Here is a 21,570-nt window from a genome sequence, read left to right as displayed (position 1 = left end):
TCCATCGAACCTTAACAATTGGTATCTTGTTTTGCTTAAGTCTTTTAACCTCACGATCCATTATTTCGACGGGTTCTTCGATGAATTGAAGTTTTTTGTTGATTTGGATTTCATCTAAGGGAATAGTGAGATCTTCTTTAGCAAAACATTTCTTCAAATTTGAGACGTGGAAAGTGTTATGTACAGCCGCGAGTTGTTGAGGTAACTCAAGTCGGTAAGCTACTGGTCCGACACGATCAATAATCTTGAATGGTCCAATATACCTTGGATTTAATTTCCCTCGTTTACCAAATCGAACAACGCCTTTCCAAGGTGCAACTTTAAGCATGACCATCTCTCCAATTTCAAATTCTATATCTTTTCTTTTAATGTCAGCGTAGCTCTTTTGTCGACTTTGGGCGGTTTTCAACCGTTGTTGAATTTGGATGATCTTCTCGGTAGTTTCTTGTATAATCTCCGGACCCGTAATCTGTCTATCCCCCACTTCACTCCAACAAATCAGAGACCTACACTTTCTACCATAAAGTGCTTCAAACGGCGCCATCTCAATGCTTGAATGGTAGCTGTTGTTGTAGGAAAATTCTGCTAACGGTAGATGTCGATCCCAACTATTTCCGAAATCAATAACACATGCTCGTAGCATGTCTTCAAGCGTTTGTATCGTCCTTTCGCTCTGCCCATCAGTTTGTGGATGATAGGCAGTACTCATGTCTAGACGAGTTCCTAATGCTTGCTGTAATGTCTGCCAGAATCTTGAAATAAATCTGCCATCCCTATCAGAGATAATAGAGATTGGTATTCCATGTTTGGAGACGACTTCCTTCAAATACAGTCGTGCTAACTTCTCCATCTTGTCATCTTCTCTTATTGGTAGGAAGTGTGCTGATTTGGTGAGACGATCAACTATTACCCAAATAGTATCAAATCCACTTGCAGTCCTTGGCAATTTAGTGATGAAATCCATGGTAATGTTTTCCCATTTCCATTCCGGGATTTCGGGTTGTTGAAGTAGACCTGATGGTTTCTGATGTTCATCTTTGACCTTAGAACACGTCAAACATTCTCCTACGTATTTAGCAACATCGGCTTTCATACCCGACCACCAAAAATGTTTCTTGAGATCCTTGTACATCTTCCTCGTTCCAGGATGTATTGAGTATCTGGTTTTATGAGCTTCTCTAAGTACCATTTCTCTCATATCTCCAAATTTTGGTACCCAAATCCTTTCAGCCCTATACCGGGTTCCGTCTTCCCGAATATTAAGATGCTTCTCCGATCCTTTGGGTATTTCATCCTTTAAATTTCCCTCTTTTAAAACTCCTTGTTGTGCCTCCTTTATTTGAGTACTAATGTTATTATGAATCATTATATTCATAGATTTTACTCGAATGGGTTCTCTGTCCTTCCTGCTCAAGGCATCGGCTACCACATTTGCCTTCCCCGGGTGGTAACGAATCTCAAAGTCGTAATCATTCAATAATTCAATCCACCTACGCTGCCTCATATTCAGTTGTTTGTGATTAAATATGTGTTGAAGACTTTTGTGGTCGGTATATATAATACTTTTGACCCCATATAAGTAGTGCCTCCAAGTCTTTAATGCAAAAACAACCGTGCCTAATTCCAAATCATGCGTCGTATAATTTTGTTCGTGAATCTTCAATTGTCTAGACGCATAAGCAATCACCTTCGTTCGTTGCATCAATACACAACCGAGACCTTGCTTTGATGCATCACAATAAATCACAAAATCATCATTCCCTTCAGGCAATGACAATATAGGTGCCGTAGTTAGCTTTTTCTTCAATAACTGAAACGCTTTCTCTTGTTCATCATTCCATTCAAATTTCTTCCCTTTATGCGTTAATGCAGTCAAGGGTTTTGCTATTCTGGAAAAGTCTTGGATGAACCTTCTGTAGTAACCAGCTAGTCCTAAAAACTGGCGTATGTGTTTCGGAGTTTTCGGGGTTTCCCACTTTTCAACAGTTTCTATCTTTGCCGGATCCACCTTAATACCTTCTTTGTTCACTATGTGACCGAGGAATTGAACTTCTTCCAACCAAAATGCACACTTTGAAAACTTAGCGTACAATTCTTCCTTCCTCAATACTTCTAACACCTTTCTCAAATGTTCACCGTGTTCTTGGTCATTCTTTGAGTAAATAAGTATGTCATCAATGAAAATAATGACAAACTTGTCATGGTATGGTCCACACACTCGGTTCATAAGGTCCATGAACACAGCTGGTGCATTAGTTAAACCAAATGGCATGACCATAAACTCGTAATGACCGTAACGTGTTCTGAAAGCAGTCTTTGGATTATCATCTTCTTTCACCCGCATTTGATGATACCCGGAACGTAAGTCAATCTTTGAATAAACAGACGAGCCTTGTAGTTGATCAAATAAGTCGTCGATTCTCGGTAGTGGGTAGCGGTTCTTGATGGTAAGTTTGTTCAACTCTCGGTAGTCGATACACAACCTGAATGTACCATCTTTCTTCTTGACAAACAAAACAGGAGCTCCCCACGGTGATGTGCTTGGTCGAATGAAACCATGCTCTAAAAGTTCTTATAATTGGCTTTGCAGTTCTTTCATCTCGCTGGGTGCGAGTCTGTAAGGAGCACGAGCTATTGGTGCAGCTCCTGGTACAAGATCTATTTGAAATTCAACGGATCGATGTGGGGGTAATCCCGGTAATTCTTCGGAAATACATTGGGAAATTCTTTTGCAATGGGAACATCATTGATGCTCTTTTCTTCAGTTTGTACTTTTTCGACGTGTGCTAGAACAGCATAGCAACCTTTTCTTATTAGTTTTTGTGCCTTCAAATTACTAATAAGATGTAGCTTCGTGTTGCCCTTTTCTCCGTACACCATTAAGGGTTTTCCTTTTTCTCGTATAATGCGAATTGCATTTTTGTAACAAACGATCTCTACTTTCACTTCTTTCAACCAGTCCATACCGATTATCACATCAAAACTCCCTAACTCTACAGGTATCAAATCAATCTTAAATGTTTCGCTAACCAGTTTAATTTCTCGATTCCGACATATATTATCTGCTGAAATTAATTTACCATTTGCTAATTCGAGTAAAAATTTACTATCCAAAGGCGTCAATGGACAACTTAATTTAGCACAAAAATCTCTACTCATATAGCTTCTATCCGCACCCGAATCAAATACAACGTAAGCAGATTTATTGTCAATAAGAAACGTACCCGTAACAAGCTCCGGGTCTTCCTGTGCCTCTGCCGCATTAATATTGAAAACTCTTCCGCGGCCTTGTCCATTCGTGTTCTCCTGGTTCGGGCAATTTCTAATAATGTGGCCCGGTTTTCCACATTTATAACAAACTACATTGGCATAACTTGCTCCGACACTACTTCCTCCGCCATTACTCGTTCCGACACCATTTGTTCCTTTCGTTCTATTAACCCCTGGTCCGTAGACCTCACACTTTGCCGCGCTATGACCATTTCTTTTACACTTGTTGCAAAATTTGGTGCAGAACCCCGAGTGATACTTTTCACACCTTTGGCATAGCTGCTTCTGATTGTTGTTGTTGTTGCGGTTATTATTGTTGTTGGGATGATTGTTGTAGTTGCTGCTGTTGTTGTTGTTGTTGTTGTTGTTGTTGTTGTTGTTGGGCCATTTGTTGTAGTTGCGATTGATGTTGCAATTGTTGGGATAATTGTTGCGATTATTGTTGTAATTGCTGTTGTTGTTGTTGTATTGGTGATTCTTATCACCGTTTTCCTCCCACTTTCTTTTGACTTGCTTCACATTGGCCTCTTTAGCAGTCTGTTCTTTAATTCTTTCTTCAATCTGGTTCACTAGTTTGTGAGCCATTCTACATGCCTGTTGTATGGAGGCGGGCCCGTGTGAAATTATATCTTCTTGGATTCTTTCCGGTAATCCTTTCACAAACGCGTCGATCTTCTCTTCCTCATCTTCGAATGCTCCCGGACACAATAGCCACAATTCTGTGAATCGTCTTTCGTACGTGGTAATATCAAATCCTTGGGTTCGTAACCCTCTAAGTTCTGTCTTGAGCTTATTGACCTCGGTTCTGGGACGGTACTTCTCGTTCATCAAGTGCTTGAATGCTGACCACGGTAGTGCGTACGCATCGTCTTGTCCCACTTGCTCTAGATAGGTATTCCACCATGTTAACACAGAACCTGTGAAGGTATGCGTAGCGTACTTCACTTTGTCCTCTTCAGTACACTTACTTATGGCAAACACCGATTCGACCTTCTCGGTCCACCGTTTCAATCCGATCGGTCCTTCGATTCCATCAAATTCCAAAGGTTTGCAGGCAGTGAATTCTTTGTAGGTGCATCCTACACGATTTCCTGTACTACTAGATCCAAGGTTATTGTTGGTATGTAGCGCAGCCTGTACTGCGGCTATGTTTGAAGCTAGAAAAGTACGGAATTCCTCTTCATTCATATTCACGGTGTGTCGAGTAGTCGGTGCCATTCCCTTCAAAATAGTCAAATGGAACAAGTTAATCATACAGAATATTAAGAGTAGTTAATAGTATTTCGTAGCATAATATGAACTCATTTATAAAAGCTTTTTCTTCATATTAGCGTTTTATAAGTTTAAATTCGGGTAGTACCTACCCGTTAAGTTCATACTTAGTAGCTAATATACAATTCAACTACTACAATTCTATATGAAAAACTGATTATAATAATATTTCGCGTTCAAACTTTTACACAATATTTTACAAACTTACAATACCGCTTATTTTACATATAGCATGAAATATAGCACACAATAACTTTGATACAAGATAGTTGTGAAGATAATTCTAGCTAGTACACAAGTCGTTCAGCAATGGCAATAAAGACACGTAATTCATACATCCAGAAACAAGTCATGCATTCTGGTTTTACTAGGACTACTTCCCATCCTTGGTCTTCTGGAACATAACCGTTATGGCCGTTGATAAGACAGCGTGTTGTAACGTCGTCAAAGGGACGAGGGTTACGTAATGTCCAACAGTCCCGTAACAATCTAAAAACCTCATTTCTTACCCCAATTACCGACTCCGTCACTTGTGGGAACGTTTTGTTTAATAGTTGTATCCCGATGTTCTTGTTCTTACTTTGGTGAGAAGCGAACATTACTAATCCGTAAGCATAACATGCTTCTTTATGTTGCATGTTAGCTGCTTTTTCTAAATCACGAAGTCCAATATTCGGATATATTGAGTCAAAATAATTTCTTAACCCATTGCGTAAAATAGCATTTGGGTTCCCCGCAATATATGCGTCAAAGTAAACACATCGTAACTTATGGATTTCCCAATGTGATATCCCCCATCTTTCGAAAGAAAGCCTTTTATAAACCAAGGCATTCTTGGAACGTTCTTCGAATGTCTTACAAACTGATCTCGCCTTAAATAGTTGTGCCGAAGAATTCTGACCGACTCTAGACAAGATTTCATCAATCATGTCTCTGGGTAGGTCTCTTAAAATATTGGGTTGTCTATCCATTTTGTGTTTTTATACTGTAAAATAGACAAGAGTTAGATTCATAAAAAAAATACTTATTAATACAAGCAATTTTTACATATATCATAAAGCATAAGCACACTATATTACATATATTACACCACACGAATACAACTATCTTATTCCGACTCGCTTGTTTCTTCTTCTTCGGTTTTGGTTCGTTTTGCCAAGTTTCTAGGGATATATGATGTTCCCCTAATACGAGCCGTCGTTTTCCACATTGGTTTAGAAAAACCTCGTGGTTTAGAGGTTCCCGGGTCATTGTTACAACTTAAGGACTTCGGGGGTTGACGATACATATAAAGTTCATCGGGGTTGGAATTAGATTTCTCTATTTTTATGCCCTTTCCCTTATTATTTTCTTTTGCCTTTTTAAATTCAGTTGGGGTAATTTCTATAACATCATCGGAATTCTCGTCAGAATCCGATTCATCGGAGAATTGGTAATCCTCCCAATATTTTGCTTCCTTAGCGGAAACACCATTGACCATAATTAACCTTGGTCGGTTAGTTGAGGATTTTCTTTTACTTAACCGTTTTATTATTTCCCCCACCGGTTCTATTTCTTCATCCGGTTCCGATTCTTCTTCCGGTTCCAATTCTTCTTCTGGTTCCGACTCTTCTTCCGGTTCCTCTTCGGGAACTTGTGAATCAGTCCACGAATCATTCCAATTTACATTTGACTCTTCATTATTATTAGGTGAGTCAATGGGACTTGTTCTAGAGGTAGTCATCTATCACATAATATCAAACGCGTTAAGAGATTAATATATCACATAATATTCACATGTTAAAAATATATAGTTTCCAACAAAATTTGTTAAGCAATCATTTTTCAAGTAAACACGGTCGAAGTCCAGACTCACTAATGCATCCTAACAAACTCGATAAGACACACTAATGCAAAATTCTGGTTCTCTAAGACCAACGCTCGGATACCAACTGAAATGTCCCGTTCTTATTGATTAAAAACGTTCCATATTAATCGATTTCGTTGCGAGATTTTGACCTCTATATGAGACGTTTTTCAAAGACTGCATTCATTTTAAAACAAACCATAACCTTTATTTCATCAATAAAGGTTTAAAAAGCTTTACGTAGATTATCAAATAATGATAATCTAAAATATCCTGTTTGCACACGACCATTACATAATGGTTTACAATACAAATATGTTACAACAAAATAAGTTTCTTGAATGTAGTTTTTACACAATATCATACAAGCATGGACTCCAAATCTCGTCCTTATTTAAGTATGCGACAGCGGAAGCTCTTAATAATCACCTGAGAATAAACATGCTTAAAACGTCAACAAAAATGTTGGTGACTTATAGGTTTAACCTATATATATCAAAACATAACAATAGACCACAAGATTTCATATTTCAATACACATCCCATACATAGAGATAAAAATCATTCATATGGTGAACACCTGGTAACCGACATTAACAAGATGCATATATAAGAATATCCCCATCATTCCGGGACACCCTTCGGATATGATATAAATTTCGAAGTACTAAAGCATCCGGTACTTTGGATGGGGTTTGTTAGGCCCAATAGATCTATCTTTAGGATTCGCGTCAATTAGGGTGTCTGTTCCCTAATTCTTAGATTACCAGACTTAATAAAAAGGGGCATATTCGATTTCGATAATTCAACCATAGAATGTAGTTTTACGTACTTGTGTCTATTTTGTAAATCATTTATAAAACCTGCATGTATTCTCATCCCAAAAATATTAGATTTTAAAAGTGGGACTATAACTCACTTTCACAGATTTTTACTTCGTCGGGAAGTAAGACTTGGCCACTGGTTGATTCACGAACCTATAACAATATATACATATATATCAAAGTATGTTCAAAATATATTTACAACACTTTTAATATATTTTGATGTTTTAAGTTTATTAAGTCAGCTGTCCTCGTTAGTAACCTACAACTAGTTGTCCACAGTTAGATATACAAAAATAAATCGATAAATATTATCTTGAATCAATCCATGACCCAGTGTATACGTATCTCAGTATTGTTCACAACTCAAACTATACATATTTTGGAATCAACCTCAACCCTGTATAGCTAACTCCAACATTCACATATAGAGTGTCTATGGTTGTTCCGAAATATATATAGATGTGTCGACATGATAGGTTGAAATATTGTATACGTGTCTATGGTATCTCAAGATTACATAATATACAATACAAGTTGATTAAGTTATGGTTGGAATATATTTGTTACCAATTTTCACGTAGCTAAAATGAGAAAAATTATCCAATCTTGTTTTACCCATAACTTCTTCATTTTAAATCCGTTTTGAGTGAATCAAATTGCTATGGTTTCATATTGAACTCTATTTTATGAATATAAACAGAAAAAGTATAGGTTTATAGTCGAAAAAATAAGTTACAAGTCGTTTTTGTAAAGGTAGTCATTTCAGTCGAAAGAACGACGTCTAGATGACCATTTTAGAAAACATACTTCCACTTTGAGTTTAACCATAATTTTTGGATATAGTTTCATGTTCATAATAAAAATCATTTTCTCAGAATAACAACTTTTAAATCAAAGTTTATCATAGTTTTTAATTAACTAACCCAAAACAGCCCGCGGTGTTACTACGACGGCGTAAATCCGGTTTTACGGTGTTTTTTGTGTTTCCAGGTTTTAAATCATTAAGTTAGCATATCATATAGATATAGAACATGTGTTTAGTTAATTTTAAAAGTCAAGTTAGAAGGATTAACTTTTGTTTGCGAACAAGTTTAGAATTAACTAAACTATGTTCTAGTGATTACGAGTTTAAACCTTCGAATAAGATAGTTTTATATATATGAATCGAATGATGTTATGAACATCATTACTACCTCAAGTTTAGTAGGTAAACCTACTGGAAGTGACAAGAAATGATCTAGTTTCAAAGGATCTTGGATGGCTTGAAAGTTCTTGAAGTAGGATCATGACACAAAAACAAGTTCAAGTAAGATTTTTACTCGAATTAAGATAGTTTATAGTTATAGAAATTGAATCAAAGTTTGAATATGAATATTACCTTGAATAAGAAAGATAACCTACTATATATACCAAAGGTTTCTTGATCTTAGATGATTACTTGGAATGGATTAGAAAGCTTGGAAGTAAATTAGTAAACTTGAAGGGATTTTTGAAGTGTTCTTGAAGTGTTCTTCCTATGATGATTATAGCTTGATTCTTGAAGTGATTTTTGATGAAGATGATGATTAACTACTGGAAAAATACGTTCATAATAGTGTGTGTGTGTTGAGAGAGAATTAGAAAGAGAATTGGAAGTGAAATGGAGTGAATGATGAGTGGTAATTGGTGAGTGGTGAGTGGGGTTAAAAGGAGTTCTAGTTAGTTGACTAGCTCATGGTAGAAGTTAAAATTGATTAGTCATACATGACATAATCAAGAGTGGAATCCCATGCTAGTTCCTATTGGTATATACCCATAGTAAGTACGTTTTGAAGCTGTGTATAATACGGGTAAGAATACGACTAGAATTCTTGATGAAAGAAAAGAATGGGAAAGTAACTGTAACCATTTTCGTTAAGTATGAGTGTTTTGATATATGTCTTGAAGTCTTCCAAAAGTATTTTAATACATCTAAATACACTACATGTATATACATTTTAACTGAGTCGTTAAGTCATCGTTAGTCGTTACATGTAAGTGTTGTTTTGAAACCTTTAAGTTAACGATCTCAATTAATGTTGTTAACCCATTGTTTATTATATCTAATGAGATGTTAAATTATTATATTATCATGATATTATGATATATTAATATATCTTAATATGATATATATACATTTAAATGTCGTTACAACGATAATCGCTACATATATGTCTCGTTTCGAAATCCTTAAGTTAGTAGTCTTGTTTTTATGTATATAACTCATTGTTAATATACTTATGGAGATACTTACTTATCATAATCTCATGTTAACCATATGTATATCCATATATATATCGTCATGTCGTTTTTACAAGTTTTAACGTTCATGAATCGCCGGTCAACTTGGGTGGTCAATTGTCTATATGAAACATATTTCAATTAATCAAGTCTTAACAAGTTTGATTGCTTAACATGTTGGAAACATTTAATCATGTAAATATCAATCTCAATTAATATATATAAACATGGAAAAGTTCGGGTCACTACATTGTTAACCTTGTATTAGGAACGCAACACGTCCAGTATACTTGCTTCGTTATTACCTTTCGGTAAACTACCGTCCGGTTGTAAAGGAAAGTGTTGAACAAGCAACTGTTAAAGCAATGTCTAATGACATGCATATGTTCATGGTCCACAACGTGTCGGATGCAATTACTATCCTTTGTAGGAGAAATAGTAAAGATCACCCTATAGTTTTTCGGTCTCGCACAAGGTCCTGTCTTCGACCATGCTATGCAACCACTGTTCTTACGGTTGATACCCGATTTGGTTCAGGTAATCTAATGAATTTCAGGTGAATTCCTAGGATTTTACGTTCAATGGTAATGAACGCATTGAAAATAGGGTTTCAGAAAACAAATCGGTTTGTAATTTTGATCAAAATATTTTCTCGTTCAAGCTCGAGTTTAGATATCATCGAATTTCATGAATTTGAATTCTCAATCTTTAAAAGTCAATCTCAAGGACTGAGTAATATCAGGCTTAAAAGCTGATTTTTTAATCTTTAAGGAGATTATCCTTTCTGGGGATCTGATTCATTAGTCTAATAAGCTAATTTGCACGGTGCCCCCCATTGTACGAGACAGATCCTCTCATGGTTATGATAAGTCTGACCACTTGGCGACCCTGTTTGATGCTGAGGTCCGTGGATTTCCAGCTGATTTTTGAGAAAACTTTTCAAGGTTTTTCGTAGACTCTACAACTGGTCTGGACGACAACTTCCTGACCTAAATCAAGAAGCGCGTGTCTTTTTCTCGGAAGACTTTACTTCCTTTTACATTCTATTTATATTACAATAAACTGGGTAAAACTGATTAATATCGTCCAAAACAAAAGTATCTTCAATTATTTGTACAAAAATATGTGTTATATGTTTTAAATAACTTGGTAAATTTTTCCCACACTTGGCTTTTATTTTTCTTTCTTTGCCTTTTTATTCTCTTCTATTCCATTTTAAATGAATTCAAGCATTTTGGGTTGTTTCTCAATTGATGTCCTTTCCGAGGTAACAATAATTTCGGTGTTAACACCTAGTTTTATCGTTCATAAATATGTATAAACATGATTTTGAGTTCATTTAGTTGAAATTATTTTTAACAATTTTTCTAAAAGTGGGTAGTCAGTATATAAGACTAGGGCTGTTCTTTATTATCAGAGAGCACTAGATTCTAATACAACTACTGCGTTACTAGTAAAGTTTAACGGTGGCTATTAAACCAAGTGTATAAGTCAAATTTTTTTAAAATAGAAAGAATTTAATCCCTTCCCACACTTAAGATCTTGCAGTGCCCTCATTTGCAAGAAATCAGTAACAATTTAAATTATTGAGGGTAATTAGCGTAGAAAAATGATTAAATTTTACCGAAATTTCCAAACATATTGTTGTTTCTTTGAATGAAAAATGGTGCACATCATTTGTTCATTCCTGCAGTTGTTATTTTACATATATTTTGTATCTTGTTGTCAAAATTAGTTGCTTTTGCTGAACTTAATGCAGTCTTTGAAAATGCGCTGTTTTACCCTGTTGTGTAAATTAGATAAAATACATACAATAAAAATATTAACATGCATGGTATTTTGAAATGGGACTTAATATCCCACTTTCAAATTACAAAAAATGAAATATTAGTATAAAATAATAAAAATGTTAAACAATACATAAAAGTATCAAAATGTTAAATGTTTAACATAAATAGATAAAAATAATAAAAGATAAGAAATCACCAATGGAACACTATTGATTTGGATAGGGGTTCCAGTTCATATCATCGCTCGGGTTCCATGGTTGGTAATAGGTGTCCTGGTAGGCTTGATTGGGGTCGTACAGGTCAAAGGGTGGTCGCATGTCGGGCTGATGTGGTGGATAAAAAGCAGGCCGAGTCGGGATATAGTTATTTGGTACCTGATATGATAGCTGGCTCATGATTTGGTGCTGATGAACTTGCCAGCTATCGTGTTGGCGTCGCCTAGAGTTCTCATACTCATTCGAGGCTCTCCACTGCTCATACTGATGATGCCTAGCCTGGTTATTCATTTCCACCTCATCTACATGCTGGAAGACATCAGTATAACTATCCTTAATGACATCCCTAATGTCATCTGCTTCCTCCATCTCCTCATCCGAACCCCTCTCTACCTGTGGATGGGTGCCCTGATATGGTATTGACATATTATGCCTCCGTTTTAGTACCTTTGCACCCTGATAAACCTGCAAGCCTATGCTCTCGGCTTGTTCCTCAATCTCTACCATCGGACCCCCATGCTCTTTATCTACACCTAAGTACTCTCCAATGAGAGTAACAAAAATACCTCCCCCTATAATACTTCCTGCTTGCATACCCTCAAGCACTTTAGATAAATAGTGGCCGACACAATAAGGAATGTTAACAAAGCTCCTCGGGTCTCGAATACACTTAAGATAAAATAAATCGTTTAAGGTCATTTTTTCCTTATTTCTACCCCTTTGTGTAATCGAGTTCGCTAAGAATTTATGTATTATCCGAAGCTCTGTTCTATCAATATCTAAGTAGGAGTGTCTTCCACCCCGCGTAAATTCCCTAAATTGTGACATACGCCTCCATATGGCGTTAGCGTCAAAATTCCGATCTACTCTGTCACCTTCAGTAATTAGACTATTACAATCAGGTGTAATAATCTCAGCGGGGGTGTAGATTAATAGAGCTCTAGCCATGTCCAACATGGACATTCTGTACATTGTACCTCCTAAAAGAAATCTAATAAAACTTTTATCTCCTATCATAGTAACTTCATTATTTAACTCTATAGTGCTAAGCAATTCAACACACCATTCTCTATATATAGTTCAACGTGTAGTAAATAAGTGGATCCAATCGTTAAATGTAGAGCTACCATACCTCTGGACTAGTAAATCCCTAACCGGTTCGGCTAGGTGAACCGCTTACAAAGGCTCCCAATCGATTACCTGAGGCATTTCAATATTTTTGTGGTAAAGAATGTGCATGTTCTTTTGAAATTTCGGGTATTCTATCCAACAATGATCGAATCTTAGGTTTGGATGTAACTGTTGGTCATCGATAAGTGGGTGTATAATCCTCGGGTGAGGCTGAAATTGACGATAATGAGTGTAAAACATTGGTTCCGGCTCATAATATAGCATGTGTTGATCATAATGTTGTTGTTGTTCAGTTTGTGGTTCCGGTTGTGGTTCTTGATCAGGTTCTTGTTCAGGTTCTTGTTCATGTTGTCTAGACGATGATGCATCGTTCGTATCTGTATTTCTCTGTAAAACACATTAAACACAAAATTTGTGCATCCAAATATGCATTAGTGTTAGAAAAATAACAAATTAAAACAATTACAATAACATGTTTAATCCATATTAAACTTATACTCATTTTCATATTTTTATCAATTCTACAATTTTTCAAATAAGCATATATGAAAAGGTATACAAAGTTCATAAGCATTCAACTCAAATAACATGTTAAAATAACCATTACTAGCAATTAAACAATTTTCAAATGGCAATTACATCAATTTAATCAAGTTCATGAATTTTAAACTTAAAAATTCCACTTTGATGTTCAAAAATCATGTTTGGGATCAAAGTTTGGATCATTTAGCAACCTAAACATGTTACACTACTTAATTTAGCAATAATTCATAACAAAAATTGGCCATAACCTATTTATATCAAAAAGCCCCAAATTACTCAAGAACACAAACCCTAGATTTCTAAAAATTTTGAAGTTTAAGGCTTCAAATCATGACAAATAGCATTAATCTAGGTTATACAAGCATAATATACTAACAATTTAACTCTAATTAAGCTAGAAATTATCAAAATTAAATTAGGTAAAATAGTTGTAATTATCACTAAAACTAAGAAATTAAAGAGTTTAGGGGTAAAATTTCTACCTTTTTGCTTCTCCATCTGAAGAAAAACATGTTTATAGCGGATTATAGCAATAAATTTCGTGAATTTTGGTTAAAAATTGAAGATTTGAGGAGTGTTTGTGGGTGTTTGCTCGTGGATGTGTGTGTGTAAGTGTGAGACAGCGAACCAGCTCGTGGCCTTTTGTTCCTGACCAGTTCTGGGCTTCCATGCAATCACATGGTTTTACAGTACAAACCCCATGCGATCGCATGGGGTGTGTATATATATATATATATATATATATATATATATATATATATATATATATATATATATATATATATATATATATATATATATATATATATATATATATATATATATATATTAAATCTTTCACTTATAAAACAATTAATTAATTAATTTAAAATATTGTTTCTTTTTAGATTGAGGGCGTTTCGGTACGTTTACCTAGTTTGTCCCTCGACTAAATTTTAAACTTTGTCATTCTGAAGCGTTGTTTTAAAAGCAAAGATTTTTGAGTTTTTTTTTGGCATACTTTAGATCAATAAGATTAAAAATAATGATAATAAAATTTCTCGTCTCGTCCTCGGGTAAAGCAATTTCGGTTCCATAACCCAGTCTTCAACTCACGACGAATTTTAGAAATCATTTTTTTTTAACTTAATGAAATAAAGTACATTTTTGTTTTTAAATTCACACCAAACTTAAATTTAAAAATGCATAAAATTTCATATAAATATTATTAATATTTATTTAAATTAATTTTACAAACTTATATTTAAAAATAATATAGTTATATATTAATTTTAAAAACAAGGTAAAAATAAAAATAAAAATCTTTTTGGTCTTTTATCCCACTTTAATCAATTAAATATTTACAAAAATATATGTCCCTCTTTTTGGGTAAAGTAATTTCGGCTATATTACCTATTTTTACTCCTGACGAATTTTTGAAATATTTTGGGTTAATTGATTAAAGATATTTATACCTTATGAATAAACGGTAAATTTCGCAGTGATGTAATAAATTTTTGTATGATATCAATAATTTCGGTTTCGCATACCTAATTTTATTAAATATCAATTTAATACTTTATAGCGAACGATTCAGCGTTTATTATCAAAAGTTAAAACTAATAAAAACAAATAAAAACTGTACATACTCACCTGTGAGATAGAATTCTCAGAGACCTGCTTTAGTTGACTCATAGGAGAGTCATTTGATTTGGTTTTCCATAGCTACATAAGCGTAACCTCGAATTTTCAATAACTTTTCTTCTAAACATATGAACGGTCCTTCTCTGCATAAAGTAACAAACTCAGTATTGGAATGTGTTTGATTGTTCGAACATTTCCCTTTGTGTGACCATTTTCCGCATTTATGACATCTTTCAAGGTGTCGTGCTCTTCTTTTTATTGCGGATTTTGATTTTCCTTTACCAAAATGTGTCTTATGATGATCTTTCCTGAGTTCTTTCCTCACTTCGTCCATTTTTCCTCTTATGAATGATACCAATTCACTTGGGAAAGTGTTATTATTACGTTTAGTAATCATAGCGTATAGGAGTAGACCATGGGTCAGATCAAAGGAATTCTTCATCTCATAAAACCTAAAAGAAATAAAAATTCAGAATGGAGGGAGAAGACTAGTTCTTTAGGGTCTGCTAGGAAAAGACCATTCGGATTCCATTTTCGAGAACTACACGAAAACAGAAAATCTAACCCTAGCAGCATTATATTATCCTAAAAATTTTGAATCTCCCCACACTTAGTTAGATGTGGTATCGAAATTGTGATTAACTTCATTATTAACTTCAATTGGAACATCAACAACTTGCATGTCTCTGACTTTTGCTTCAAGCCATTTGTTGATTTCCTCTGTAACATTCACAAAGTCAATTAACATCGCCTTTTATTTAGGTGACAAATTGGATACTAATCGGTTACATAACTTAAAGTTCCCCTTAATCCTAGCATCTTGAATCCATTTATAAAGTTTCTTCGTTGAACTGTTAAAAACGGGTCCATCTAATTTTGTATCAACAACGGGGTTCTTTGTTATCAGATCATCATTGGGTGTTGCTTCATCTTCCCCACACTTAGGCATTTTTATTGGTTCAACAGTTTTGGTTGGTGGAGATTGAAACTTTCGATTCACAAAGGTGACCGATTTATCACCATGCCTAAGTGTCATTCTACCTTCTCTTACATCAAAGAATGCTTCAGTGGTTGCTAAAAATGGGCGACCTAAAATTAGAGGAATATCAAGGTCCTCCTCCATATTAATAACTATGAAATTTGCAGCAAAGGTCAAACTTCCCACTTTAACAAGTAAATTATTGGCTATTCCAATCGGGTGTTTAATGGTTTGATCAAATAATTGAACACCTATTCTGGTTGGTCTTAATTTACCCACACCTAATCTTTTGTATAAGGAAAGAGTCATAACGTTTGCACTTGCTCCTAAATCTGTGAGCCCAATATACATAGTACCATCATTAAGCAAGTAAGAAATGATAAATTCACCTGGGTCTCCTACTTTAGTAAGTAGAGTTGGTTTGTTAACCTTTTTCGGGTGATCTTTTCTTGGTTCTTTCACTTCTACTTGAACTTCTTGTTCACATTTTTCTTCGTTTCTTGGAATGGGAGGTTTATATAGAAATTCTTCTTTATCACTCCAATTTGAAGCCTCCCCATCTTCCACTTTTGGCTTTTCATATGTCGTTGACAACATATTTATGTTTTCATTCTGAGAGTTTTCTTAGGTGGTGAAATTATGATTAACTTCATTGTCAACTTTCATCGGACCATGTATGTAATGTTTAACTCTGTGACCATTAACTTTAAATTCAATCCCATTTGAATTCATTAACTCTATCGTTCCATATGGGAAAACTCTTTTGACTATGAATGTTCCAGACCATCTTGATTTCAACTTTCCAGGAAATAGCTTGAATCGTGAATTGAAAAGAAGAACTCTGTCTCCTTCCTTAAATTCTTTTGAATTTCTGATTCTTTTATCATGCCATTTCTTTGTTCTTTCCTTATAGATTAACGAATTTTCATATGCATCATGTCTTAATTCTTCTAATTCGTTTAGTTGACTTAACCGTAGAAGACCGGCTTCATGTAAATCAAGATTACATGTCTTCAAAGCCCAAAATGCTTTGTGATCAATTTCTAATGGAAGATGACATGCTTTTTCGTAAACAAGTTTAAAAGGTGTGGAGCCAATTGGAGTTTTGTAGACTGTTCTAAAAGCCCAGAGTGCATCCTCCAATTTCATGGACCATTCCTTCGGATTTGATCCTACAGTTTTCTATAGAATACGTTTTAAAGCTCGGTTTGTATTTTTAACTTGTCCACTTGTTTGTGGATGATAAGCAGTGGAGATTTTATGAGTTACTCCATATCTTTTGAGAACTTTCTCAAGTTGATTGTTACAGAAATGAGTACCCCGATCACTTATTAAAGCTTTCGGTGTTCCGAACCTTGCAAAAAGACGTTTTAAGAAGTTGACTACAACTCGTGCATCGTTAGTTGGGAGAGCTTATGCTTCCGCCCATTTAGATACATAATCAATGGCAACGAGAATGTAGAGATTATTATGAGATTTTGGAAATGGACCCATAAATTCAATACCCCAAACGTCGAATACTTCACATACTTGAATGACATTTTGTGGCATTTCATCATGTTGACTTATTTTTCCAGCCCTTTGACATGCATCACAGGATTTACAAAGAAGGTGTGCGTCTTTGAAAATTGTAGGTGTGATGACCCGGGAATTTCCGACCAAATTTAAACTTAATCTTTATATGATTTCGATACGATAAGCAAAGTATGTAATGTTGAGTCTAGAAAATATTGGAACGATATTCATATATTCAATTAACCTTCGACTGCTCTCGATGATTCACGAACAATTAATTGTAAATAGATATGTGTGTATGTATATATAAATAATAATTCGAAATATAATTTGAAGTATTATATGTTGTTGTTATTAAGAATTAATAAAATAAAAATAGGGTATTATAATAATTATTATTTAAAATATATCTATATATCTATATATATAAATAAAGTTTGTTGAAAATAAATATTTAATGATTGTAATACTCGTTTGATGTCCCGATTGATATTAAGCAAGTTTAATTCAAACTTATATGATTTTAAAATAAACGGTGATCCGAAAATGAGTTATATAAGTTATAGTCTTATTAAAAGAATATTTAGGATCTAATTATTTAATTTTAACACTTTTTATATTTTACTCATAAATGAGAGGGACAGTTGATGTACTTTTTATTTATTAAATTAATGACTAAATTTTATACCATAATGACCTAAATAAATAAAGACATTTAATTTAAAAGTTTGGGATTTTTCTAAGACCTTTTATCCGCCACTGATTTATCAACGAAGTACGATTTAGCAGTCCCGTGAATATCGTCGGTATTAAAATCCAAAAGAGTGTAACTAAATTCTAAATTACACGTTTTCCTTCACCCACTTGAATCATGAAATTATATTATATTATAATTTATAGTACATCGAATACTGTTATTGATTATACTTTACTATTATTGATTGAGGATATTATGAGCACTACATAATAATATATTAATTGCTATATATATATATATATATATATATATATATATATATATATATATATATATATATATATATATATATATATATATATATATATATATAACATACACATATAAATGGAAGAGGAAGATATTCAAAACACCACCTCACCTTTGAACCTTAACCGCCATCGCCTGCTCCACCTTGATACCCCATCTCCATCGCCACCTTTCACCGGACAACCACCACCACATTTAATCACCATAATTCCTCCATGAACCACCATCCTCGATCTCTCTCACTCTACTCTCTCTCCTATTGTAACCAAGAACCAACCCTTTACTTCTTCCTGTTCGAACCCTTTACTTATTCCTATTCGAAGTCATCAAACCACAAGAACCACCATAAGATCACCATGTAACCACCACCATCATCGTGATTAGTTGCCATTTATACTCGCTTGCTTCTGCTTTTTTTTCCCTTGAAATTCGTTACCAAGTACTACTGCTACTAGTTATTATGTATTATATATATTACAACATCGAAGAAGGATGAAGACGGTTATGTTAATGATGGTAGAAGAAGATGAAGGTTACATAAAAATAGTGATAATGTTTAAGAAGACGATGATTAGTGATTCGATGGTGGAAGGAACACCTGATAATGATGATACATAATATAGCCTAGTTTATTTTATGTCCTATTTTTACTATTATTTTCGTTGGAAATGATAATGATTGTGATGCATGAAGTCTTGAATTTGATGTGATAACGTCGAGTATATTGATGAGTTTATGATATCGTGATGATGGAGATAACGATATGATGATGATGACGATGCTTGATGAGGATGATGATGAGGTGATTAAATGATGATGATAAATGGTGTCGATGATGATAGATGATGATACATGATGAAGTTGCAGTGAATAGGATGATGATCGTGATATTGAAGATAATGATGAAAGATGCAGAAGAAAAATGAAACAGAAGTTAAGTGGGTTTTAAGTTAAGAAGAAAAAGAAAACTGAATAAAAGGGGTTAAAAGAATCTAGGTATGAAATATTTCGAAAAGAATCATATAGATCAGTGGTTTGGGCGTTTGATCAGAGAACAAGAGGTCCTGAGTTCGAACCCAGGAACCTGCAAGTATTTTTTTGATTTTTAAAAGCTGCTTTAAGAGTTGCAGGTCTGTTGGGCCAAAATTTAGGCCGTGGAGTTAAATATTCTGCTGGGCTTCTGTCTCCCAATTGGGCCGTAACATAGTAGGACTATAGACATGATTGTTTATATGAATCGAGCTATATAGTTCAGTTGCTGGCGTAAATCAGAAAACAAAACTCGATTGGAGATGTGGCATAGAGTGTTGGTGTGGAGTGAGAGCTCGCGGGTTCGAGCCTGGGCATAGACACTTTTGTTTTTGGAGGTTTTTCATTTAAGGTAGTATTATTATTATTATTATTATTATTATTATTATTATTATTATTATTATTATTATTATTATTATTATTATTATTATTATTATTATTATTATTATTATTATTATTATTAATATTATTATTAATATCACCATTAAAATTATCATTTTTTTAACAAAAGTATCCTAATTAAAATTATCATTTTCATTATTATTATAAGTATTAACATGTTACTTATCATTATAATTATTATTATTAATAAAATTATTATTATTAGTATCATTATCATTATTATTAGAACTATCATTATTATTATCATTATTATTATTTTCATTAACATGATTTTATATGATTTTATTGATATTATTTTTATTATCATTATTATTATCAATAATATTATCATTATTACAGTATTATTATTACTACAAACAAAGTGACTATTAATATTATCATCAAAATTATTATTTTCATTATCACTATTAAGATTACTATTATTAATATACTAAATAAATATTATATATATAAGAAAAATATATTTATATAACAATATTGATATTTGTATAATAAATACTAATTATTTTAAGTTACAAAAATAACAATTAATAATAATAAACAAATTGTTCGGTTATGAGTATATGTGTTAATATATATATACAATATAGGATCGTGAATCCGAGGCCAACCCTACACTTGATAAATGACGTCATATGTATTTTTACTACAAAATACAGTATGGTGAGTTTCATTTGCTCCCTTTTTAAATGCTTTTGCAATATATATTTTTGGGACTGAGAATACATGCGCTGCTTTTATAAATGTTTTACGAAATAGACACAAGTAATCGAAACTACATTCTATGGTTGGATTATCGAATTGAATATGCCCCTTTTTAGCTTGGTAGCCTAAGAATTAGGGAAATGGCCCCTAATTGACGCGAATCCTAAAGATAGATCTATGGACCTTGACACATCCCATTCGGGTTACGAATGCTTTAGTACTTCGATTATCATGTCTGATGAGAGTCCCAGAATGATGGGGATATTCTATATGCATCCTGTTAGTTCGGTTATCAAACGTTCACCATATGAATGATTTTTATCTCTATGCCGTGCGAAATGCCTGATATGAGATTATGTTTATGAGAAATGGAAATGAAAATCTTGTGGTCTATTAAATTATGGAAATGATTGTTTACGATAAACTTATGAACTCACCAACCTTTTGGTTGACACTTTAAAGCATGTTTATTCTCAGGTATGAAATAAGTCTTCCGCTGTGCAATTGCTCATTTTAAAGATATTACTTGGAGTCATTCATGACATATTTCAAAAGACGTTGCATTCGAGTTGTTGAGTTCATCAAGATTATTATTAAGTCAATTATAGTTAGATATATTATAAAATGGTATGCATGCCGTCAACTTTCGATGTAATGAAAGATTGTCTTTTCAAAAACGAATGCAATGTTTGTAAAATGTACCATATAGAGGTCAAGTACCTCGCGATGTAATCAACTGTTGTGACTCGTTTATAATCAATATGGACTTCGTCCGGATGGATTAGGACGGGTCCTTTCAGTTGGTATCAGAGCGGTGGTCTTAGCGAACCAGGTCTGTAATAGTGTGTCTAACTGATAAGTCGTTAGGATGCATTAGTGAGTCTGGACTTCGACCATGTCTGCATGTCAAAAGTTTTGCTTATCATTTTGTGTTGGAAATCATCTACTTATCATCCGTAGAAAATTACCTGCTTATCATTATTAAGTCTAGACACGTCTTGCTGCATTGATTGCATGAATAGTGTACAGACAAAATTCATATCTTAGCGTATCTACTAAATCATATCTTATCGTATCTATTACTATAAACTTTGCCTGACATATTCCATAGATTCCTCCGTAACTTATGAGATTTTAGTATTATATATGCATATGTAA

At 33.8% G+C, this 21,570-nt stretch overlaps 1 protein-coding gene across 1 annotated transcript in view; it reads right to left on the bottom strand.

The window, feature by feature from the left end:
- The window catches only part of LOC139888444 (uncharacterized), a 33,411-nt gene extending 14,908 nt beyond the window's left edge, over positions 1 to 18,503 (bottom strand). The window contains exon 1 of the mRNA XM_071871452.1: positions 18,389 to 18,503. Coding sequence (XP_071727553.1) covers positions 18,389 to 18,503 — 115 coding nt within the window. The remainder of the gene's footprint in view (positions 1 to 18,388) is intronic.
- Between the last annotated feature and the right edge of the window lie 3,067 nt (positions 18,504 to 21,570).

This window comes from Rutidosis leptorrhynchoides, chromosome 2 (assembly GCF_046630445.1).
Source record: "Rutidosis leptorrhynchoides isolate AG116_Rl617_1_P2 chromosome 2, CSIRO_AGI_Rlap_v1, whole genome shotgun sequence".
Taxonomy (NCBI): domain Eukaryota; kingdom Viridiplantae; phylum Streptophyta; class Magnoliopsida; order Asterales; family Asteraceae; genus Rutidosis; species Rutidosis leptorrhynchoides.
This window is presented reverse-complemented; position numbering and strand designations above follow the sequence as displayed.